Source organism: Typopeltis vanoorti, chromosome 5 (assembly GCF_054136105.1).
Source record: "Typopeltis vanoorti isolate ZY-2024b chromosome 5, IOZ_Tvanoo_1.0, whole genome shotgun sequence".
NCBI lineage: Eukaryota > Metazoa > Arthropoda > Arachnida > Uropygi > Thelyphonidae > Typopeltis > Typopeltis vanoorti.
The window spans coordinates 156,628,559-156,648,070 of record NC_143553.1 but is presented as its reverse complement, the minus strand read 5'-3'; the positions used below and the strand labels follow the sequence as shown (position 1 = coordinate 156,648,070).

The 19,512-nt window shown below is 34.9% G+C and overlaps 1 protein-coding gene across 1 annotated transcript in view; it reads right to left on the bottom strand.

Annotated features, from left to right (window-relative positions):
• Nucleotides 1-12,301: 12,301 nt before the first annotated feature.
• LOC150106979 (uncharacterized) overlaps nt 12,302-19,512 on the bottom strand; it is a 102,209-nt gene continuing 94,998 nt past the window's right edge. The window contains exons 12-13 of the mRNA XM_090393526.1: nt 15,058-15,168; nt 12,302-12,572 (exon numbers count right to left, since the gene is read on the bottom strand). Of these exons, the coding sequence (XP_090249652.1) occupies nt 12,384-12,572; nt 15,058-15,168 (300 nt within the window). The 3' untranslated portion in view covers nt 12,302-12,383. The remainder of the gene's footprint in view (nt 12,573-15,057; nt 15,169-19,512) is intronic.

Sequence of the window (19,512 nt, the reverse complement as noted above, 5' to 3'; positions counted from 1 at the left end):
CTCTCCTCTCTGTTTAGGAATTTTCCACTGAAGATTGCTTGGACACTGTCCTGAAAACTTCCGAAATCTTTACTCCATAAATACCCTAGTAGCGGCTGGTCAATACCACTTACTCTGCAGCTCCAAGTATGATGAACTAACGTGTCGTCCTTCTCTTCAGACACAGTTCTTCACGAGGACTTCAAACTCCAGTTGTTCAAAGAAGTATATCAATCCAGTCTATTGTTTTCTTGACCACTGGAACGACATGATACTGGTGTACATTATGTTTCATATCCTTTCGTGGGTGTGATTGATATTAAATAAAATCATTTCAGAGACCTGAGTCCCCACCATCCACACACATACTGACTTTTAATGAATATCAAAGACATCAGGAAACTAAACTGATGAGTCTCATTTTAAGAAGGACAGACACAAATTATTCGTTTCTCACTGGCTACATCTTGTAAATATAGTATATGTAAAAGGTATGCAGACTATTAAAATCCAAGCGCATTTGTATCATTTTTGTATCACTGTTAGCCGTTTATTCTTCATTACGATAAACAGAAGGCATCCCAACAAATATGTATGTGGTTAAATTAAGGAGCTATCTCTGATCGCCCTATATTATCATTCTGAGATGGTTCAGAAATAAATAAATAAAAAAATGGGTTTCCTTTTGCAGATGTTCTGTAGTGTCTTTAAATATGGAACTATCATTTTGTAATAAAACAAATTTATTGAATTGATAATTGAAAACAGGTAGTGAAAGGAATGATTTACTGGAAGGGGAAGGAGACTTGTATTTTTCTAGATGGATGACAATCAAAGGCATTTACTTTTTATGAAGAAAGAATGAGGAGGGGACACATTAAACGAAATAAAATTTAGAATATTCTTATTTTTTAAAAAATATTAACATCAACTAGACACTTTATGAGCAGACCCATTAAACGGTCTATTTCTGCCAAAAAATAATAAACGCAAATTTAACTTCACCTTTTTCTCTGGCAGCTGTGAAACAACTTGAGAAAAAATTCAGGGATTGAAGGTGCACACAGCAAATTAGAGTGCGTCTCCTCTTTCCTTTACTGCCAGGAATTAAAAAGTCAGTATAGGGCTCAGACTTCTTTAATTCAAAGTCCTTGAAAAGGTTTTAACTCTGTATATGTTTCGTTGCCAGCAGTCTTCTTGTTGATCACAATAGATTTCACCGAAATAATGACAGCCAGCAATGCTAAGTTACAGTCAAATTATCATTTAGGGCTTCAACGATTGGATGTTATCCACAGAAAGCATCACTGGTACCTTAGTAGACTGGCAAAATTAAAACAAAATTTCTGATATTGGGATTTATATCATAAATGCGCCCTTCTTGAAATATGATCAGTCTCAGTCATCAGTGTTTACAACTTTCGATGTCATTTGAAGTTACTGCCTGCAGATTGAAATCCATGTGCAAGGTTGAGCAATTTGGCAAACATAACATGAAAAACTATGCTTGTTTAGTCAACCTTTTGTAACCCTTTCTCTCTACGAAATGGCTTATGGGAGCATTCTGATAACGTAAGGAAAGTCACCAATCCGTCGACCCCTCCCAAATAATTACCCACGAAGGATGGCAGTAAGAAGGACACAACGAGAGAGAGAGAGAGAGAGAGAGAGAGAGAGAGAGTCATTAAATGGCGCATTTTACCATACATCCGCTGTGCTATTTACTATTTATAGCTTAAGCATATTTTCGTAGAAATGATTACTTTTAAGATGTATTAAAGAGATTTCATATAATCCAGTTAAGAGGAAAGTTTCGCTCAAAGAAAGAAGCTCTTAAGTGATATTAATAAACGGTTACTATAAGGATAAATTATGAAAAGAAAATATTTGAATTCGACCTTAGTAAGAACATTTTATACCCCTTTATCTGTGCCCTGTGTAATCCTACATGAAACAAAAGTGTAATCTATTTTAATATTTCCGTGTACTTCGTTTGGTGTGTTTTTCTTAATAATGTAAAAATATCTGTCTTTTTAACCTTGCATTGTCATCATCAAAAAAAAAATAAAAAATAAAAACACTCCAAGTGTCTGAATTCGTAGTTAATCTTCACAGATTGGCATATTTCATTCAACATAATAAAATTAACTAAGAAGTTCAAAGTAATGACAGTAGTTTTATAGTTAAACAACACAGTAATTTCATCGCCTCTAACTTCCGATATTTCATGCATAAACATATTAAAAATCTGAACTCTTCATCTTTCAAAATTACTTTTTTTTTCATGAAAGCTTTACAAATTTCAAATCCTTTCAACCACCGAATGCTCTTCCCTCCTTGTTGGTGGTGGTGGTACTCTAATCCAATCTCTAAAAATACGTCCACAGTTCAGAAGTGTGCAATTAACTTGATTAATGAGTATTTTTCTGCACAGACCTTCATTTTTCTGCTATTTGCAATTTTTCCATATATTCAAACAGTCGTTTTTCATCGAATTGTCATCGATAATTTCAACACTCCCTTCTTCAATATGTTGAAACACATGCAGCAGATATTATACCTACCGTCAGTCATAGTTCAACAACTACAAACAGAAAGAATAATTTTATTTCTTTATTGTTTGTTTCTTCTACTGATGGTTTGACTTTTCCCTTTGAAATTTCCTACGGAGTACAATCGGCGGTCTTCAAATGCAATGTTAAGCTTCTGTCTCCTCACCTCTCTGTAGGTTCGCGATAGTAAAGTACAAAATTGCACTTTTTATGCATGGAATTTAAAAAAAAAAAAAAGAGAGATAAATCAGAAAAAGAAATGCATCGATCCTGCTGATGCCGCATATCTTGTTGCAAAGCTAGTGTCGGAATTGACTAATATACCCTATATAAAAATTAGATTTTGTGCGATGCCGTATTAGAATTTCTCTAAACGCATAATTGATCAGCGATTTAAGTAGGAACGAGAACACAATTTCTTCAAGAAATTGTGTTCTCGTTATTAAATGTGGTGTAATCTTTGATACACGGAAAGAATGAATTATGGTAATTTTTCCATTTATGAGAATTAACGTTTTAAGAGGAACGTTATTCTAAGAAGAATTGTGAAAGAAACTGTTTCGAAACTACTGGAAAGAATCTTTCCCTTTAGATCCACAAATATCTCGATAATAACAAGTTTGCTCCAACCATTTCAGAAATTTATCCTTTATGTTTTGATTACAACATAAGAAATCCTAAATTTAACCTGATTACAATGTGTTTTCTGGGAACTGTGACGATCTTCTTTGTCTTGAAACTCACAAAAAAACGTAATACTTATTTTTGTGGAGAAAGCGATTGTTATCCCACTAAACATGGATCCAAATGGCGTTATAGCATATTACAATTATTACAGCAGTAAATTACAATAAGAACTCTAGTTAATATAAGAATAAATTTGAATACAATTACTGTAAAAAATTTAAATAAACAACAGCATAATCTTATCACTGTCATTGCTGACTTTCTGGAATTATTCCTACACAAAATAATCTAAGAGACAATTTTAAATTTTGGTAACGTTGTGTCATGCTCCTGTAGCAAAACAAATTCATTTTTTTTAAACTGGCTATCAAAAAAAAAAAAAAAGAGTTTTCAACGACCCTCTCCTACTATACTTTATCAAGGACACACAGTTGTGTGAATGCTAGTAGAACAGAAAAGGATAATCTCCAAAAGAAAATTCCGTAGTATCCCAACGCAGTCGTCTTGCGTAAGTCTTTAATACCATTCTACAAAAGTATGCTACCACACAAATATAAAAATCGAACAAAAAAAAATACCAATTTTTATGGACTAACGATTCAAAATATACATACCGCAAAACATACAACCTAAATAAACACGCATCATCAAAAACGAGTGAATTACATTGGAATGTACAGATAGCGTATTATTGACTCGTTGCCTGTTGTATGGAACGAGTGACTATAAGGAAGGAATTCACTGACAGGTGTAAATATACGGAAACAATGCACTAACAGAGTAAAGGGGCTCTACATTTGAACATGAGAAGTGTTCGAAAACATGGACTTATATTCATGAATTGGCTTATCTGAAGGATCACATTGCTTTATTCAAATAATAAATTTAGTTTAATCCTTTAACCAAGTGTGAGCAAACAAAGTTTGCGCCTGAAAGTATCTTCATGACTGGGGTAAGGTGGTACAATACCAAGGCAACTCCTTGCAAAGTTGGAGCAAGCTTACATAACTCCTATCTCAGTATCTCCCATAATGCAAAACACATATCTTTTCGGATATGTATAATGTTATGCATTAAGGGAAGAGCCACTACCCAGACTAGTTTCGACCTTTATTGAGGTCTCCTCAGTGGGAGCCAGGCCCAAGTGGAGATATCAGGCAGAAGTATTAGCAAGGTCTAACATTATACATAATATTATACATAATATCTAACATAATGCATAACATTATACATATCCGAAAGGAGATGTGTTTTGCATTATGGGAGATACTGAGATAGGAGTGATGTAAGCTTGCTCCACCTTTGCAAGGAGTTTCCTTGGTGTTGTACCACCTTACCCCAGTCCTGAAGATACTTTCAGGCGCAAACTTTGTTTTCTCACACTTGGTTAAAGGATTAAACTAAATTTATTATACTCTAACCAAGTGAAAAATAAACTTCCAACAGCTTTATTCAAATGTTGCTCTCTCGACAAATATATATGCCCTTTCGGTGAAATCGAGGTGATGAGTTGGAATAATAATATTCATCATACTTATTACATTAATATGTATTTTAATCATATAAGCTGGTTGTTTGAAAAGTTTCGTAAATTTCCAATAGACGGCGACAGGAATCCGTTCATTCATACTATTGTCGGAATATCTGCATTCTCATGACCGCTGGCAAAATTTTAGCCATGTGCGACGCTTAGTTCTCGTTTGGCAAACATTTAAAATGACCGTGTTCGCATTTTTTATATAAGTAGAGAAAAACTAGTTTCGTGTAGTGATAAAATACTTTTATTTGAAGAAGTGGACGGCAGCGCAGATCAAAGCCGAGTTACATGGAAGTTCAAAGGGGACTCTGCACCAGCATTAAAGACATGGTCGTAAGTCCATGGAATATGAAGTGCGCTCCGGACGCCCGGCTGAGGTCACTATGAAGCAAACGATTGACAAAATCCAAGGTATCTTTATGGAAGACCACCGAGTGAAAGTAGTGAGATTGCTGTTATTGTAGGCTTGTCAAGTGAAAGGTTTATAATATCCTGCACGAAAAATTGCATATGAAAAAGCTGTGGATGCAGCGATTATTGACTGTCGATCATAAACGAATGCGAAAAGACGTTTTAAAGCAGTGTTCAATCTCAATTGGCAGGATTTTTTGTGTCGATTCGTGACTGTAGATGAAATGTGAATCACCACTACACACCGGAGTCTAAGCAGTAGTCACACCGGTGGACAATGCCCAGTGAAAGAGCACCGAAAAAAGCGAAGACCGTTTTGTCAGCTGGGAAGGTGAGTCACTGTTTTTTGGGATTCCCAAAGCATTATCATGACAGCCTATTTGAAGAATGGTAAGACTATAACAGGAGTCTATTATGCGCATTTTGGACCATTGAAAAAAAGAACTGAAGAAAAAACGGCCAAGATTGGCCCACAAAAAGTGCTTTTTCATCAAGACAATTCACCTTCCCACACATCGGCCCAGCAATGGCAAAATTACACCAATTTAGGTTCGACTTGGTTCCACATCCACCATATTCTCCTTATTTGGCCCCGTGTAACTTCTACTTGTTCCGAAACTTAAAAATTTGGCTCGGTGGGAAAACATTTTCTTTTCCCAATGTCAATGATTATCTTGACTATTCTGCACAATTTGACAAATCCTACATTTTAGATGGGAAGAAAAAATGGGAAACTCGCTGGACCAAATGAGTAGACCCTGATGGAGACTATGTCGAAAAATAAAGGTGTTTTTGTCCAAAAAAAATGTGTTTAACTTATTTCTTTACCAAACGTTTCAAACAACCCTCCTTATAAGAGTTTCAAGAGGAACAAGGAAACAAAAGAATAGGGAACAACATCAAACGTGTATAATGAAGTATGGAAGAAACTACAACAGTCACAATATGAACACGACAACAAATTAAAACCTGACATCTGATTAATGAAATGCTGGTTGTACTTACAAAGCATCTGTATTTGAAACCATAAAACACAACTTCAAGGAAAAGACCAAACTAGCCAACAGCAAAAAAATTACTTTACCCTGGTGCCTTGTAGATTCCATTCTAGAACTATAGAGAAAGAAGCTTCCACTCGGAGGCGAGACTTTTTGTTTCCAACAATATGAAAAGAGCATCAAGCTTCTCTGTGTACTTCATCAAATCAGCCCACGCAATGATTACATTAATCGATGATATCATTCCCAAAGATATTAAACAACACCGCAGCTAATCTAGGTCCAACCAAAAGATTAATAAATAAATTCTTTGAAACTGAACATATTGAAGACCTTACAATCACTCCTTATATACAAACCAAAAAATTAAAAAATTAATAAAATAAAAGAAATATGCTAAAGGCTTTTTTTCATAAAGGCTGTAGGCGAGACTATTTAGCCCTAACTAACATTTGGAGACTAGTAGACAGCTGGTCTGCGCATTCAGCCAATCACAGATTAGATATCCGAAGACTATTAGTGTGAATTTAATAAGGCCACAAGACTTATAGCACACTATTTCCGTCAATGGACAAGAGGAATAGAAGAGAGCAGAAGTCTGTTCACATTTTGCTTGAACAGCTGAGGGCTGTAATGGTTGGGGAAGGCAGACATCATCGAGGGAGACTGTTTCAAAGGACAGAAGTAGATGGAATAAAAGAGGAGGCATTGAAGTTGGTTCAGTGAGTTTCAAGATGGACTGTAAAAGGATGTTGGTTAGCTGTGGCTCTTGTTTTAATGATTTTAGAGGAGAGCGGGGAAATAATATAATTGTGGCCAATTGAGCAGAGCAGTGTATAAATAGAATATGGAGCTCCTGATTATCTCATTTGTTCTCCTGTGTCTGCCCTCAGTGTGAAAATCTGCTTATCTATGACCCATTTCATCCTTTTTTTATATTTTGTTATGATTAGTGATTATTTCCATTATGAGGATATTTTCTTTTCCCCCATATTAAATTTATGCATTTCTGTAGTTAATTTTTTTTTTACCACAATATTTGATGAGTCGGCTACTATTCTGTTATCTGGTGCTTTGTTATTTTTGAGTTGCTCTATACTATCTTCTACTTCAGCAAGTGAAGGATTAAACATTTCTGAGTGACATATATCAGTTTTCTGTTTAGAGGTCTCACGAAGATCAGGAGTTCGGTATTTGGATAGTATAAGACTTCGTTGATGTACTCTCTAAAGTACTCGACCTGTTTGGTTTTGCGTGCATAGTAGCTAGTGTGTGTTCAATGCTATTTTTGACTATTGTTGCTGTTGTTTTTTTTTTATTTGAAACTGTCTTTGGTGTCTAATTAAAAAAAATAATTTTCTTTGATCATTAATGCAATTGTTTTCTAGATTTCTTCAATCTCTGCGTGTAAAGAATTTCTTTCCTGTTTTCTAATTATTTTATTAGCTGCCTTGCGACTAAGTAACATTAATATGAGATGGGTTTTAAGCCAACTATTTCTTTTTCCTTTTTCTTTTACTGTCCCATTTTTGTTTAAATAATTTTTCGTTGTATTTCTATTGGAATTTCAATTGGGTTTTCTGTTGCTAAGTTTATGCTCTCCTTGATATAGTTAAAGATATTTACATTCTCGTTCAGCTGCTCCTTTATTATTATTTTAAAAATTTATATCTACACTTCCTGGCCACAGAATTAGAAATATTTATTTAATACGTTGATTTCCGTATAGGCATGACTGCGATTCGCTTCAATTCCATGTGCATAGCTCGGTGAGATATGGATTGCGAACAGTCGTTAACAATTAACTGAAGCACTTAAACTTTAAACGCTTCAGTCAGTTGTTGCTAATATTGTATCTCAGTCTCATTTGATGAAAAATATTCACTGTTAATTCTGACCTTAAGTATCCCGATTAGGAAATGACCACTATCCCTCTGATCTCCTCGGTAACTACAAATATTCTGGGTGCATTTCCTGTGCCTTTTACTGACTATAAGTTCTATTTAATTGTATGTATATCTATCAGGAGAATTCCTTGTTTCATTGGTCATATTCTTCCTCATAAACACCTTGCTGCTTAATATTAAATTTCTAGAAAGGGCCAAATGAATCAAATGCTCTTCATTTTAATTAACAATAATTTCCAATTAATTAAGATTATTTCACTGATGGCAAGTGAAAATAATTTAACAATTCCTCTGAATTATTCATAATGAATGTCCTGATTAAAATATCGGCCGTGATGATATGTAATTAGTCAAAATAAATGTGATATGATCAGAGGATTTTATATAGCAAGTGTTGAATTACAATGGTTCTGATTTGTGTTTACTTCACAAAAAAAAAAAAACATCAACGCCTTTTCCCACATAGGGAATAAGCGACGCCGTTTTCGTCCTATCTAGTTTTTTGGAGACTGAAGGGCAGTTCAATTTCCAGCGGTAGCCAATCCGAGATAGCCGGCCAAACGCTATCACTAATTGCTCATGGCAGCTGGTGAAGAGATTTGGCTGACAAGTGCCGCCATCTCTGTCAGTAATCCTTTCTCTCTGTTTACTCTATGGAAATAGTGTGGGTTCTACGATCGATTATCATGAGTTGTCAGAAGGAAAAATCCGCTTGCCCGTGCCAGAGATCGACTAACTCGGGAAAATCGAAAACCGGTTTATTAAAAGTTCCTCATAAACACTTTAAATAAGTTGCTATGAGGGAGAGTACGTATTGAGGGAGGTTATGGAGCAGAATTCTCATTGATCGTGGAGGATAAGGTAAAGTATAAATGACTCAATATAAGGGGGAGTATTTTCGCGACAAGAAAACAAAAGGGGAGGAAAGCTTCCCAACCACAGTTGAATGGAACATAGCGTGTGGTTACGCAAATGACCATTAAAAATCGCTAGGACTAAACTGCTGTATTGAGAGATTCCACAAATATTCCAATTGAATGACAATTCATTGAAAGGTAGTTTTCTACCAAAATCAACTGCCCAATAAACATAATAAAATTAGTTTAATCCTTTATCCAAGTGTGAGCAAACAAAGTTTGCGCCTGAAGTATCTTCAGGACTAGGGTAAAGTGATACAACACCAGGGCAACTCGTTGCAACGGTGGAGAAAGCTACCAACACTCCTAACTCAGTATCTCCTATAATGCAAAACACATCTCCTTGCGGATATGTCTAATGTTATGCATTAAAGGAAGGGCCACTACCCAGACTAGTTTCGACCTTTATTGAGGTCTCTTCAGTGGGAGCCAGGCCCTAGTGGAAATACCAGGCAGAAGCATTAGCAGGTCATCTCTACCTATAGGAGTTGCCAAATGGTGTGCCACCCTTTTTTGCCCAATAAACAATCTCTCTAATGGCAATGCATCCATGAAAACATATCACAAACAACAATTCTCTGAACACTTCATTCAACGAAATTAGTCGAACGACAATTCATTGTGGAAGTATTTTATTCTAAACAATATTTCATTAAAATCGTTCGATAAATTTTCAATCAATTCATTGTCGTAATTAATTGAATTACTTATTTGTTTGCAAACAATTCGTTCAAAAGTTTCATTGAAATTATCTTACATCAACTAAGGTGCAGACAGAGTGATTTGCTTGTCATCTAAGATTTTGTTCTATTTTAAAATATTATTCTCTAAAATACTATTTCATTGCAAATAATTCTTTTAATATTTTCATTGAAATTAACTAAAGTTCATTCCAACCTGCTCATTCCTCATTCTCTGCTGGGAATGTCTTAACTTATCGTGATAATCAATCTTTCCAAGGAACAGAATGTCAGAAAAAAACTAAAAAATCTGTATTTAATCAACTTGAGTGGAAAATATACTTTCCTTAGGAGATGACTCCTTTCAGTATTTCAGGTTATTTTCGAAAGGCTACACAATCCAGTTGAATTTGCTTCGTATCACTTCTTCACAGCGTCCCTCTGCTATAATTCGAAGTAAAAAAAATGGATACGTCATTCAGTTGGGTATCATTCCATCTCTAGCTTAAAAATGAAGTAGATGAATCCTACAGGATGTAAGAATGCTTGTCAGAAGTAGACAGTATCTGATATATCGTCTCTGTGTTGTAATTGGTTACTGACACTGGTTTCTTCGATATGTTGATCTGCAGGACAATGCGGCCGTACTTGGAACAAATGTTCTTGATTCTTACATATTTTCATTATTATATTTTGTTTTGTGCAAATCTCAAAGACAAACTAAAGATGCTGATGTTCCTAACTAATTAAAGAAGTGTTCTAATACTAAATTATTTGAGTGTTGTCCATCAGACCAACACACAAAGGAAGTCTCAAGAACTCTAATATATACGTGCCATATGTGATAAAGCATTAAGTAAATAAGAAAATATAATTGATGTCGATGGGCGTTTCTTAATATTGTTATACTGAAATGCTCATTCATTACATACTTACTGTACCTAATTACATATCTTTAACTGAATTTTCGCTCCAAAAATTATTTCTGAATTAACTTGCCTGCCTGGTTGGCCGAGTGGGCAGCATATCAGCGAAAAGGCAGTGGGTTCGAATCCCGCAGGTGGCATGGAAGTTTGTGAGTGTCTGTGGAAATAATGGTAGTGTCGATGGAGGATAGATGGCGTTGGTGTAGTTGCGGTTCGTTGTAGTTGATGGATTGAGTGAGTAGTGGAGAAGGAGAGTTGTAGAGTAAGTGCCCTCCCTGGATCAGTCTTTGGATTCCCTGGAGATGTCACGTAATAATAATCTTGCTAAGTAGTTAAATCCTTTTTAATTATCAATCAAACACTCTAACTGTGTCTGTTACCCTCATTTCATTTTTCTTTCTTTCATTAGTTTTTTTTTTTAATCAATTTTGTAAGCCATGCGATCTCAAAACAAAAACACACACATTTATTGCGAGGCAACTGTTAATTAAGTGGATGATAAAATAAATACCTTTGTAAACTTAAAAGAAAGAATTGCAACATTAAAATGAGTTAAAAAATAATTCACACTTAATTATAAAAACATGAGCTGCAACATTTGAAAACGTCTTCAGTGATTTAGGTAATTCTGAAATATTTCTGGATGTCCGTCGATTGCCATTTTGATCAAACTTCCTCCGAAATCATTTTAAGTGAATTATTTCTTCGATTATTTTTTGAGCAACTGCAATTTTATGAGTTCTGGATTTTCGAGGAATTGGTTTCAATCAATTGCTTTCATTGACAATATGCGGCAGTGTAACTCCCATGTATCATTTATAGCAAACGTGAAGCCTTTGAATACAATATAAAGAAAGGTTTCAAAATCTTTCGTTAGCTCATAATTTTTAATTCGAGGAGACATTTAATTTATTTGACATAGAGATCTACTTAATAAATTGTTTTGATTTGCATTTCATCTTTTGCAGTTAACTTGTTAGTATGCTCTCTGTTCATCCTCTGTTCATCCTTAGCATGTCGGGAATAATGGTTTTCCAATCTTCAGATTAGCCTCCGAAAATCAGAAAACTAAACTCCTTATTTTTCATTCCCATTATTCTATAGATTAATCAGCTGTGTTATTAACTTAAAATTATATCAGTAGCTTTGTTCAATGCAGTACACACTATTCCTCTCCTTTACTGAACAGACTTTGTATTTCATATGCATTTTACAAGGCTTAAGATGTTTCATAACCAATTGGTTAATGATTTCTCTCTCTCTCTCTCTCTCTGACTCACTCCAATCACTTTCTTCACTTTCTCAGAGAGCTTCTTTCTTCCCCTTTTCTTCAGATATTTTACGAGTTGTGAACTGGATTCCTTTGCATATATTTACATAATAAATATTTGTTGATTTCATTTAATAAATGACGTTTAATATATTAATACTATCAAAATACATCAAAGTGAAATAGATTCATATTAATCATCAACTTATGCATATAGTTATATCATCAAGTTTAATTACAAGTGACGTTCCAATCATGCTTAATGTTCACTAAGGAATCAGTCATACTTTTGGATTCCACGAAATGTATGGAACCGCAAACAGTTAAGAAAAAATGAATATGTTATACTATTTAAATATATTTCTAGTTGTTAATATTTTATTCAAGCTAAATTAATTTCATAAATCTCTGTACATGTTTTACAAAACGTGGGAAAATCATATGCCATAAGAGTCTGGAAGTATTTCTTCAGCAGATTAGCCGGTTTCCGATAAAATGTGGAGAACCTGAAAAATATCATTAATCACTCTGTCCATCCTTGGGCATATAACCATATTTGAAACTATCTACATACTGCGGATACCATTCGACTAATTTCTCGTATACGGAATGTGTTCGTATAGGGTCAAGCTCTCCACCATATTCGGATGGCAGTAGTGCTGGAGGGATATACTGGTGCAGAGATTCCAGGTTTTCATGGAACACAATCTGAAAAGAGAATTCATGATAATGAGCATGTAACAGCATTCGTGGTTTGTAATAAGTTTCAGTATTTAAACATCACAATGAGATATTGTATTTTTTGTATTAGTAATACGGATAAAAGCACGTGATAAACTCAACGAGCACAGTCAATGAAGGCGGTAAAATCTAATTTGCTTAAGAATTGGATAAAGGATATCGCTACACGATGATTCTGCTGGATTGTGCAAAGGCATTTGACAAAATACCACATGGAGCTCCATTAAGCAAATTAGAACAAATGGGAATAGATATGACATTGGTTAAGTGGATAATAAGGTGGCTCCTGAACAGATATCAAAAAGTGGTATATGGAGGAGCAAAAGGGAGGAGAAAACAGCTGATTAGTGGTGTGCCGCAGGGTTTAATACTGGGACCATTGCTGTTTAATTCGTATATAAAGGATATAGGAAATAACCTGAATGGAAATATTCAGTTCTTTGCTGATGATAAAATTAGGTAAAGTAATGTTAATCAAATCAATGTGGAGAGCTTACAGGATGAATTAAATACTGACAGTATGGGCATAAGTTAATGGGTGTCAGTTTAATGTTGAGAAATGTAAAGTTATGCATTTTGTAAGAAATATATTACAATCTAAGTATCAGATTGATGGCACTGTACTCCAGGAAATAGATGAAGCTAGGGATCTAGGAGTGTTATAGAACGCTCAAACTTTAGAGAGCTGTCGTTGGCTCTGTGCCAAGAAGAGTCAATTCATGTTGAAGGGGAAAAAGAAATAAGGCGATGTACGATTTAGCCACCAACACGAGAAATCACGTTCTTTGTACGTAAAATTTCAAACTGGTATATAAGTAAAATAGTTACTACTTTATTAACTACAATATTCATAAAAGAGAAGTTAATTTTTCGACGTGTAATAATAAACACTTATTCCACAATAAGGATTGATTACCCTATTATCGGAATAGATTCTTCATGCACAGAAGTGTCTAAGCGTCTCGTATCTGTGGACATACTATAGTAGACTGAGAGTTGAAATTTAGAGGATATATTGCAATGCTTGGTAAGGTAGCTTATAAGTTTACTTCGCTATTGGATAACAAACTAACGAATAAAGCCAAGGAAATTTTTATTCCTCTTTATAAGACATTATATGACCACATCTAGATTATGGGGCTCAGGTCTGGTCTATTGGGTTTCTTGGTGATACACAAGTGGCAGAGAGATTCAGAGCAAAGTAATCAAAATGGTCAGTGGCTTGTGGAATGTTTCCTACGAGGATAGACTGATGATGTGTGGATTGCAGAAGTTGGTTGACATGAATATGATAGAAACATTTAAGTTGCATAAAGGGTTTTATTGGATTGATACAGGAAAAATGTTTCAGCACTCGTATGGAGGGGCCAGAACAGGATCTTCCCTGGAAGTTGAATTGGGGTGTGAGGATTAGATTTTTTGTTTCGAGTGTTGTGAATGAGTCGAATAGATTCCCAGAGTCAGTTGTGAGTACTTTTTCTGTTTATGGACTCAAGGAGAGGTATGATTCATTGGTTGTGTGTATAGTTTTGATCTCCTGAGATTAGTGTTAGGACTCCATGGAGGTGCTCGTTTAATATTAATAATAAATTTCAGAACTACATAAAATTATCAACTGCGTCAAAATTATCTATTAGATGTAAATCAGTTATGTGAGGAATTTTCAAAATGAATACATATGCAGACAGCAAATCGCAATATCATGAAAGAATTATTGTTAAAAGGGATCTTCACACACAGTGGATAACAGATGATCTAAAGAGATGATAAGGTCAAAATGAAAAGCTCTATTATAAGCAAAGCAATAATCGATATTTAATAGAACATGAAATTTAATCGAACATGAAATTTCGAAATTTCGAACATGAAACGAAATTTCATCTTCCAAATTTCTTGTATGAACGATAAAATAAAAAATGGAGCTTGGTTAACATGAAAATTGGTAATACAAATCAGAAACGACATACATTTCAGAAGGAAAGGAAGTCAAGGCTGTACGTAACGAAATGGATAACCACTTTACAAATTATGGCAGTTGTGATTTTGATCCTATTGAGATGGTAAAGTATGTGGAGTCACCTTCCGTGGATTAAGAATTTACTAAATCTATATGCCGTAAATAAGGATGATGTAAAGATTGTAGTAATTGGATTAAAACTACAGTACCTGCCTTGATGTGGATATACGTCCATATGACATGGATGACATGATATCACATGGATGCAAAGTGTCCATTGAACTCAATATAACCTTCGGATAGTATAGAAAAAATTATATGGGTAGAAGTATATATGTTTGATATATCTAATCCGTGTGTACTGTTGGGTGGTGAAAAAAAAGTAAAAATTGGATCATACACTTGTCAACAAAGGTTTATTCCTTATAACGCTAATGTTTGTGTGTTTCAGTAAACTGGTTAATATACACATCTGCTAGAAATCCGAAAACTTACCCTGTTGTATATCTTTTCATGGATGAACGGCCGGATACCGTAGAAAATCAGTTTCCCCCAAAGTGGGGCATTTAAGACATGAATTTTCCTTACTCGCCCAGGATAGCTAAGCTAGAAAAAAATTCTTATATCAGTGAAACAGATTTAATAAAATTCTCAACGCAATCAAAAGATTACAGAAAAATCAAACCCAATTTATTCTGGTATTAAAAGGCATGTATTCTTAGAAATTGGTTGGAAGCAAAATAATCAGATTAGACCTGCTATATACATATAGGATAGAAGGTATTACTTGTGGCATATTACTGCAATTGGCCCCTGTCAGGTTTACTATAATCTAAAAATAATTAGGGTCTGGTTTCCTCTGAACAATTTTTATCTATATACCGTGTGTCTCTTTATAACGCTGTGTTTTGTTAGCAAGAAATGGTCCATCTACTGATGCCGAGATAATTTGCTTCTACTGCGAATGCGAATTTTACAAGAAGTCTCATGAAAACTGAAGAATTCATGTAGAAGCAAGCAGTGAATATCTGGCTAGGGCAACTGCTTACAGCAATATCGCAACGCACTACACGACTTCTTCATTAATTCAATCTTCTCTTGGTATCTTATATTGCATATGAATAATCAAAAAAAATTCTAAGCTATACATACACATGTCACATCACAAAACATAGAAAACAATGGGAAACACGTGGACGCCATTAATAAATCAGACGTTAATAATAATATGGTATACTCCTTCTACCGTGCATGTTCTGGCAACAAAATGATTTGAATGCAACTGATCATATGCTGCTGGAGCTGGCGACGGTATTTGGCTTTCACCTAGGAGGTTCCGATAATATTTACAGTGTCCTAGTTACATTCATTTATTTATTTGCATGTCTGGTTGGTCGAGCGAATATTTTCTGTGCTCTCTAATGAGAGAGCCCTGAGTAATATCAGTCACATCATTTTGACAATTATGTGGGTGATCTCAGAACCTGAAGGGAGTTGAAAAAGATCCGTGTTTGGTCTTTAGGAAAGAAATTATTATTATTATTAGGTGACACTCCCACGCAGTTCAAGGACTCATCTCTCGAGAGCACCATATAAAAATAATGTATCGTTGAAACGAATACCAACAAATCCTATTCAGAATAATTTGGCCAGTTGACAGGATTATATCAATAAGAGTAAATTACACTTAACAAGAAATTATATTCTTGTTTAATCCAAGTCGTCAAGTATCTTCACGACTGCATGCAGAAGCTGTTGAGTTTACCTCGACTGTCTTAGTATCTATTAATGCAAAGTAGATTCCCTTTCTGATGTGTATATTGCAAAGAATTATGGGCAGAGTCAATATCCCAGATCGGCTTTGACCTTTACCTTTATGATGTACTGTAAGAATTTAAAATCCACATTCTAGAGGTCTGAAGTGGCTAGAAACAATTCCACTGCCAAGTCAATCAACTTTCAAAATGTAGTAGAATACACCTCAAGAACATATTTCGCTAATTACGATGTAAAAAAAGTTATACACGTTTTATATCATATGTTTATTCATCGTTGTCGTCAGTTTTCCGACACGCATTCTCGAGGGGTGTTCAAGCTATTATGACAGTAGTGAGTGATTAACTTCTATCAAAAGTTTTCCTGCAAATTAGTCTATTACTTGTCAGCCCTCCGATAGTTGTATCTAATAATTCGCTCTGCTAAGCCACTTATAACTAAATATAGCCAACTAGATCTTGGTCTTCCATATTTCCATATTTAATTTGCCATCTTCACTAGAACTGGGCCTAAATAGTTGAAATATCTCACATGCTTTATGTTCTCCATTAGGAATGGTGCTGAAGTTTTCTATGATCATGCGTATTTTCATCGATTTTTTCATGTTATAGATGATTTTATGCCAAATTTGTTACACCAATAATTCAATTTAGTTAGATAATCGTGAGGGCCTTCACTGGATTTGTTAAAAATACAACATCCTCTGCATAAAGCAGAGGATGAACCTTTTTCTTTGAGATCTCCGATTCTAATATCAGGTGTAAGGACATGTTTTCATAATGCAATCTATTGTAGATGACAAATAGTAGTGAATATATTATGAACTCTTTGAACACACAGATAATTTTACATCATGCAATCTTCCTGTATTTCTTTCAATTTAACTCTTGGATTACAACTTAAATATAGACTTTGTATTGCTCTGTACAATGTTCTATTCACAACATATAATTGGTGCGTTTGAAAAGCTTTCCTTTGGGCACCTACTTGAATGCCATTTCCAGAGCTACTAATTTTACTAATAGATCCTTGTTATGTTATATGACATAGAGCTATAAGTCGTAAAGTGAAAATATGATCTTAACAACCTATATTTGTCCTGAATCCAGCTTCTTCTACAGGTTTCGCTTCCAGAATTTATCTTAGCCTCTATTTAAATATGCTAGCATTAATCTTGCGTGTAACACTCAATAGGGAAATTCCTGTAATTCTTACATTTAATTTGCCGGCCTGGTTGGCCGAGTGGTTAGCGTATCTGCACTCCACCCAAAAAGCCTTCGGATACGAATCCTGCCGTGGGCATGCTTGTATGTGATTGTCTGTGAAAATACCAGTAGTGATGGTGGCCAGTAAATGGCTTTGGTATAGATGATGGTGGTAGCTGCGGTTCGTTGTAGTTGGTGGAGACAGAGAGCTGTAGAGCAGGTGCCTTCCCTCCATAAGTCCCTTGGACTCTCTGGAGGTGTCGTGTAATAATAATAATTTCATTCTTCATTCCGCTTTTTAGAGATAGAGGCTATGCGATCTCTATTTCAATTATAGGGAATTCGATCCTCTGACCTTGCTTTATGGAATATGCAGTATAGTCACTGTAAAACGTTTATACCTCCATATTTGAGCATTTCTGGTTGAATATCATCAACTCCACCTAATATATTTTTCTACTTAAGGTATTGATAGGCCTCTTGGATGCAATTAGGAATATTTTCTACTATAGTTTTTTTTCACTACCTATTTCGTTTAATAGTCTTTCAAAGTAATTACCCAAGACACTAAGAACTTCAGTGTTCCTGTTAAATTTGTTATCTGTGATCCATTTTACAGTACTCTTACTTCTGTTTCTAAGCTTTTTCAGTAGTTTCCTGAACATTGTCACATTCCTGATAGTTATCTTCTGTGTTCTGTCCAAAAATAAAATGTTGAAGAAAATCTTCTAAAATCTTCTAGAAAACAAGAAAAAACATACCGAAAAACGTTTTCTGCGGAGTTTGCCAATGCGAACTTCCAATGTTTGGTTCTTGAATAATGTTTGTGTAGTTCAGTCTACCTGCACAATGCTGAAAACTTTTTCTGAACCTTTCTTTCTGAAACTTTCTTAAATAAGAAAGAAAAAACTATTAGAAAGTAATGTATAGTAAAAGAAAAAAAAACTTTTGCATGCCACGAATGGCTCGAGAGAAAAACACCAGCTGCTCACTTTGCGTACATAGCAGCTCGCAACCGATGTAACGAATCATCACCAAATGGCTGTCGCTCGTTCTAGCCTCTAGTTAATGCCATTTGATGCAACTTTTTCCCAGACAGCTTTCCACCTTTCTCACATCCGGATGATACTCTAGTCATCTTAAGTAAAAACAAAGCGGACTTACTGGCATCACTCTTCTAATTCTTGCGCACTGATCACCTGGGAAAGTTCCCTTCACTCCAGACAAAGAACCGCATTCTCCGTCTTCCGCCAGAAAGAAATCCGAAGAATCCTTAATAATCTGAAGAAGGCATCTGGTCCTGATGATATTCCACCTTTTGTGTTAAAAACTTGTGCCTGAGAACTAACGCCTATTCTGATGATAATGTAGATTTTATAACCAAAAAAAAAAAAAAGAACTTGACAAATGATAACTAACACTGGGTTTAATAGGTCTTGATAATATAGATTGTTAAAGCGACTAGTTTCGCCACATATGATAGTGGCTTTTTCTGGGTTATGAAGAACAAAAAAATACACTAAGCAGTAAACATGAACCAATACATGAACGGAACATGAAGAATCGGTTACACAAAAGTAAAAACCAGAAACACGTGGAGCGTGGAAGCAGGCAACGGTGAGTCATTGTTCAGTAGATATGCATGATAGCCGTCAGAAAAGTTAAAGTCTGAGGTGTGGAAAGATTTATTAAGTGATTTCCAAATATCACTTAAAATTATTCTGGTTTCTGATGAGCTTCACTCAATAGAAATCAAGAAAACTTTACGGTTGTTTATAATGATTTGTCCTAAATATTTATGTGAACTCTCAATTTCAATCTATCTTTGATTTATCTACATTGTACACTTCTTCTCTTCCGTTCATGGAGGGTTGAGTTCCTCAAAGATGAATTTTTGCCATTTCTTTCGGTCTGCTGTCTTTTTATGAATTTCTATTATGGAGTTTAAGTGGGTGCTTTCTTTAATGTT